The 6,958-nt window shown below is 32.2% G+C and overlaps 1 protein-coding gene across 1 annotated transcript; it reads right to left on the reverse strand.

The window, feature by feature from the left end:
- Positions 1-213: 213 nt before the first annotated feature.
- LOC117179176 (GMP reductase 1-like) lies at positions 214-5,095 on the reverse strand. The gene is made up of 7 exons (XM_033370904.1): positions 5,001-5,095; positions 4,538-4,907; positions 3,094-3,213; positions 2,749-3,006; positions 2,413-2,601; positions 1,248-1,450; positions 214-1,152 (listed from the first exon to the last, which is right to left on the reverse strand). The coding sequence occupies exons 1-7, from the start codon at positions 5,051-5,053 to the stop codon at positions 963-965; spliced, it is 1,383 nt and encodes a 460-aa protein (XP_033226795.1). The 5' UTR covers positions 5,054-5,095; the 3' UTR covers positions 214-962.
- Between the last annotated feature and the right edge of the window lie 1,863 nt (positions 5,096-6,958).

Below are 6,958 nucleotides of genomic sequence, written 5' to 3' on the forward strand. Positions count from 1 at the left end.
ATTTGTGATAATTTAGTTACTTCTCCCATTTCTTAGAAACCAAATAAATCTTTTTTGATATTGGAAATGACGGCCTTCGAACTTAATTAAAAAAATTCCTGCATCCAATCCTCTAGTCGCTAAGTCATTTACAAAAAATGTAATAGTTTTCAACTCAAATTTTCAAACCATTGTAGCTTTCGTTCGAATTACGAGCATTTATCATTGAAATAAGTGTAATCCTAAGCGCACTTTGAAGCTTTTACATTTAACGAAGCCAGCTTATTGTGACATTTTTTTATTTTATTATGATTACTGTATTGAAGAACTTGTATGTTCATTTACTTAATTACGAAGTCAGCCATAAATGTGGAGTTTACTCCCAAAGCTTTAACCATAAAAATAAATATCCGAGATGTAGATAGTTCTTTGTCCGTTAAAAGAAATCATTCCTTGAAATGAAATGCCCTTCTTTACTTGTATGCAAGCTTCCTTTTTGTTTAATAATTAAATGTAAGTTACGAACATTACACAAATACCAGATAAAATTGTATTAAAGAGTGCGTTTAAAATTGTGAATTATCCATTCCCTAATTGCTAGTATTTTTGGTTTGACATTGTACAACGTGCAGTATTTTGCTTCAAAGAATAATACTCACTTATGACCATAAATACATATTATTACAAAGTTGCAATTTGTGCGTACTATTTGCTTCAGTTAGAGCAAAAATCAATTCCTGTCTTTAATATGCGCTGTGTGTTGAAATATATATATATTTTTTTTTAATGGAAGCACAAACATTTGACCTTTGATTACTTATAATTTATAAATGAGTAACCTATTGTGAGACAAGAAAAAACATTGCAAGGCTGTTCTCGAATACTTTGACGGTTCATAAACATCAATCCAAAAGCTCATTTTTTAAACAAGCACATTTAAAGCATAGAATAATAAAATTGATTTACTGAATTTTTGGCTAGCTTCACATTGGAGGTCCGTATACGTTGTTTAGTTGCTGAGTGCAACGTATAAATGTAGCTCGCCGAGGTAATTCTCGTAATTTCTCAGCTCCCGTGTACGTGCAAGCTGAACGCAAGCCCCCAAGCATGTCTAAAACTGTATTTTCCACAGGGCCTCTGTAAGGTACTTCTACAGTTTTTCCTTCTGAAGACCTGTAATTTCAATTCATGTAAGTTCTTTGAAATTGTCAAGATTTGCAAAAATAATATCCGTGATACTTGATCGATGAAATACGAATTAATTTTACCTGTACTCAGCAACACCCCCAGCATGTTTTTTCATAGCCGTATTTGATGCCATGCCGTAAAAGAGTTTTACCTTTTTCCCATCTTTTTCTATTACTTCACCACCGCATTCATCGTGTCCGGCGAACATGCCTCCTGCCATTACGAAATCAGCTCCTGCTCCAAAGGCTTTAGCTAAGTCACCAGGGCATATACAGCCTCCATCCTGAATATAAAGTTTAGTATTAAACTAACTTTCTGTTTGTCTTTGTATTAATTTCTGAGAAGTCCCTATGGCTAAATAGCCCTCAAGGACCAGGTAGTAACATTCAACAGATACGTTATAAACATTATTTGGAGATGTAGTGGACAAGAATTTGCATGAGGAGCCGAAAATATCTTACAGTCAGACTACAAATTTCGCAAAACAGCGACCATTTAAATGGGCCCACAAAAGCTATTTCTTTGATGCGATTAATAAAGGGTGACCAAAAATTGGGGAAAAAATTAATAATTTATTCTGAAGCTAAGACAAGGTCTGAAAAATTACTTAATAAATTGAACAATCCAAACATTAAAAAAGTGGTGGCCAATTTATGATTAAACAAGATCATTCTGAAAAATTCAAAATATTTTACTCCATGAGTAATAGAATTATTTATGACAATTAGCACCTATTCAGATTTTAAATCAAATCCGTATTTGGACTGTAATATGGGTTACAATTTTAAAAAACGTAAACAAAAACTATTAAAATTATCAAATTTTTAACTCTGAATACAGATTTGATAGATGAATATAGATGTAATAGTATTATTACAGGTTCAGTCTTGATTCCAACAGCGGAAATTTTCTCGCAAATTAGACACAGTTTAAAGCCGTACTACAATTATTTGTTCGTTGATACTCATATTGGTACTATCTAGAAAATTGTTATTGTTAGCTACAAAAAAAATCGGACTTGAATTTTCGAAAAAAGTAACATAATTTTGCGATTAGCACGGCAGAACATATGGGGAGTTTAAATTGGAATTTCAGAATTGGCGAGAATCTCTTATTTATATGAACTCTCGCTAATTTGTAAATATGCTTTTAATTCCTACAATACTTTTTTTTAAATGAAATAAATTAATCTTAGATGAAATTAAATTAAATGTAAATTTCTTATCAGTAGAAAAAGAAACATACTGAAATAATGTGTCCCTTTAATCCATGAGCTGCATCAGCACATTCAATCACAGCACTTAATTGAGGGTATCCAACTCCAGTTTTCATTCGTGTTGTGCAGACAGATCCAGGACCAATGCCAACTTTGATAACATCTGCCCCTGAAAGAATCAGTTCTTCCACCATCTCGCCAGTTACAACATTTCCTGCCTGAAAACAAAATAGTCACCTCATTATTTTTAAAGTTTAAAGAGTGACATGAAAAATTGAAAAGTTTTAATATTGAGGACGTTAAAATTTATAAAACTCCTAAGGCTTTGATTAAATTCAATTCTAAAATAACTAAAAGTGACTCACAATTATTGTATGATTTGGAAACTCTGCTCTCGCTTTTTTAACATACTCAACAAAGTGTTGCGAATAACCATTTGCAACATCTATACAAATAAATGAAAGTTCAGGAACTGCGGATAAAACGCTAGTCAAGCGCTGAAAATCATCATTTCCTATTCCTGAACTAGCAGCTGTATATTTTATACAATCTGGATTCTTAGCAGCAAAATCTTTCCACTCATCTGCTGTGTAATATTTATGGAGAGTTGTAAATAGGCCGTGCTGGAAAAAAATACAAAATAAGTTATTAAACAGTTTGCAAGCTTTTTATAAATATATATAGGAGTTTGCAAATAAAGTCAAATTTACCTTTCCCAACGATCTTGCCATTTCGAATGTCCCGACAGTGTCCATATTCGACGCCATCAAGGGTATCCCTTTATAAGTTTGCTTTGAATTACGAAAAGTAATTTCCCTGAACAAGTCCACCTACAATCAAACATTTTGGCTCAACATTTATTCAATTTTCATTTTTGCATATGTAGACAAAATTTTCAATAATTTTCTACAGAAAAACAAGTTTTTAACCAATTCTAAATTTTACATTATTTTTCTACTACAAAAATCAATATCATTATAATAAACGGTTTACTTGCAATTTTGCCATTGTAATGCGCCCGGAAAATGTGGCAAAAAAAAGGACAATAGCATAGTTTTATATAAAATTCAGACTAAAGGCGGTTTTTTTGGAATGATACAGTTGACAAGTGTCATGAAAATTTTGTATTTTCTGACTAAAAACTGCAAAGTAATATCACTTCTGCCTTTGCATATGAAAAATGGCAAAAATTCTAGTCTCTTAGAATCTCTTACACTATGTCATTTATCAATCGCAATACTTTCTTTTACCAACGAAATCGACCTTAAAAGATAATTATCTATGGCATAACTGAAAATATTGCATAAAAACTATCATTGTTTAAAAAATTAGGCCATGCGTTCTGAAAAAAACTGAAATCATAAAAAATATTTAAATATAGTTTAAAAATAGTTTCATAGTTTCTGCACAGATATTCGTCTTTGAAGTAAAGTATGAATGAAAATAGTTTAACGGCCAAACGACGTTCAAAATATATATATATATATATTTCGAAAACTCATAAATTATCAAAATTATTCCTTGGACATTGCTAAAAGGGGACTGAAACTTTAATTTACAAAAAGTTTATAACTAGTACTCTTTTCCATTTTTTCGAAGCCCGAGTTTTTCCCATTTCAAACCCCCATGTCAATTTTAAAAACCCGGGGCTAGGAGCACGGGTTAATTTTGACCGTTTTGGGAAAAAAGAACTTCCACAGCAGATCATAATGACCTAATGTAATGTTTAAACATGGTAGAATGTATTATATTCTGAGAGACTAATATTAAAAGTGGCATTACGTTGAAAAGAATTCTTTAAACAAGTGTTATCTCATAAATTATGCTATATGTGAATCTGCTATGTACCTAGTTAAAAAACTTGTCTGGTAAGTCTGACTTAAAAAAATGACGTTCCTGCCTTTATTTTCATAGAATTCCTATGTATAGATATATTAATAGAAAACATCCGAAAATAATATTGTTGAGTTATGAAAAGGGCACAACCATGAAGCACAATATATAAAAGAAGCATATAAAATAATTGTATTTTAAATAAAGAGAATTAGGCAAAAACCGTTATCATATCAATTTCATTATCACAGACTATTTAGGGAAAGATCTTGTGGCAATAAATTAAGAAAAAATTATGAGAAAATTCTGATCTTTACTCACATCATTTCTGCTTTTCAGTGTACTTCTTTTTGGTCGGAGTAAAACGTCCTTAAAATCTAATTTTATGTCATTAATTATATTCGGCATCTTAGCAGACGATCTGTCAACTTGCTCTATGCGATCTTCGATGGAGCAGACGATTCCTGCGGCAGCAACCTCGTGACCAGACCTGGTGAGCACTGATGAGACTGATGGTTCAGATGCAGAGAAAAGGCGGGGAAGGCTTTCAGTCGAATGTCCGTGAATATGGCCAGAACACACTGGTGTATATATATGCCCCAGATACCGGTTTCGACGGTAGAGGCCTAGACCAATCAGAAACGTTCCTCGGAGACAGCGCCCTGCGCCGGGCGCCGCAGCGTCCGGAACTCTAAACGTGCAATTCCGTGTCAGTTGATTTACAGAAAATTATTAATCGTGTTGACTGAAAAAAATAATTATTAAAGGCTGCGGATATACCTACGGTCTACGCGAACCCTTGAAAGTTTTGCAAATTACAGCAAAGATTGGTTTCATTGGATGAGTTGGAAAAGGAATTCGATTTCCACCAATCCCAGACCGTCGCACAGTTTTCAATAACTTTATCTAGCACGTCATCGTGTAACTAGCATCGACATATTGAAATGGACCGGTAACGCTTTGGGGAGAACTGAAATGGGCTCTAGAGAGAGAACAAACATATGAGACGTAGACCTGCCTTTATCTATTTCAGGACTCTGTCAAGTGAATTGGTGGTCCCGGGTATTGCCTAAATATTCTGTACGGTTAATTAAAAAAAAAAGATAAACAATACATTAGAAATTTGTAGTTATAATAAATTAAATTTTAAAGAACATTAATGTAAAATAACCTGTTTCAGATAGATTATTTTAAAAACTTGGTAACCTTCAATTCTTCTTGAAACTGGATTGAAAATGCTACAATAATAATCGTTTTCTGAGTTCCAAAATAATGTCAGAACTGTCAAAAATTTGAAAAATATTTCTACAACATAAAAAATAAACATTTGTATTGCATAGATGCAAAACTTCATATTTTGAGGTTTTGTTTTTATTGTGAGATTTTTTATTTTACTAAATTCAATAACTTTAATTACGTGTGAAAATATATCCCCATATAATCGTCTTGACAACGCCCAAAACTACACAGACTGTCACGATTTTTTATATTTATTTGCAATAAATTATAATTAAATAAATTATATATAAGTCAATTCTGAAAAGTGCGATAAACGTCACATTACTGGGGCACTCTTGACAAAAAGCACGGTCCTGTGCTGCGCCAAACTTCACCCAACGATAATATATTCGACCAATCAGCTTTATCTAGAAAGAGATAGGTTTGCGTCTCATAAGTTTTTTCTCTCTCTAGAGCACATTGCCGTTCTCCCCACAGCATTACCGGTCCATTTCTATATGACGATGGTAACTAGTAACCCAGATTATATTAAATACATATTCATTACATTGTTATATTTCGTACAGTGTGAAAATATTGTTTTTCTTTTTTTTTTCTATACTTTTTATTTGAAACTTTAATATGATGTATAACGCATATGATAATTTATTTGCCTGTAGGTCTTTTGACCTTGATAATAGCGCCACTGCCACGTGAACTATTGGGTATCTCGAAGTTCTTCGAGCAGTGTTAATGAAAAAGAGCATAATCATTTTTTAAATTGGTAATTGGTAATATGTACTTTAGAAAGGAAGTTTGTTAAATAAGTATAGGACTTTTCTATTTAAGAAATTTTGTGCAAAACTTATAAATTATAAAAAATATAATATTTTTTTATTTTTTTCCCAGTGGTCACGTAATTAAGAACGTAATTGGAACGTCCTAAAAACTTTTTTTGGATGTACAATTCAAAGCATGTTATTTAAACGTTTCAAAAACTGTCATCCAAATGTTTTGAAAACGTTTTATGTTACAAATACGACCATAAACCGTATCTGGAACCTTGTATGTTTAAGAAATGTTATTTGGACTGACTTAGGACGTTTTGAGTCATTCTAATGTTGTTCTTTAACGTTGATACCAACTGGGCTATTATTTCAATTTTTGGTTTTTAAATTGAATACTATACTTTTACCATAAAAGTTTTTCCAATGAAAAAAATCATTTTCCTTATATCCCTTAGATCCAAAAGATTTTAAATACATCAAACTCTCGCTTTCAGATAATTGTCGGGGGTTGCCTTCAAATGGCCTTGGACTGATTTCGGGGGAACAGAAACGTAAACAGTGAGGGCCGCCTGACTCGTTTCCAGTTGGAATATATATATATATATATAATATTATATTTAAAACAATTGCAGTTAAAATTTATGGCTATATTTCCCCAGAAGTTTGAATCACGAAAACGTACGAAAACAAGCGCGAGAGCATACCCACGCACACTATATAAATTTTCTACTTTTTT

This window comes from Belonocnema kinseyi, chromosome 8 (genome assembly GCF_010883055.1).
Source record: "Belonocnema kinseyi isolate 2016_QV_RU_SX_M_011 chromosome 8, B_treatae_v1, whole genome shotgun sequence".
In the NCBI taxonomy this organism is placed as follows: Eukaryota; Metazoa; Arthropoda; class Insecta; order Hymenoptera; family Cynipidae; genus Belonocnema; species Belonocnema kinseyi.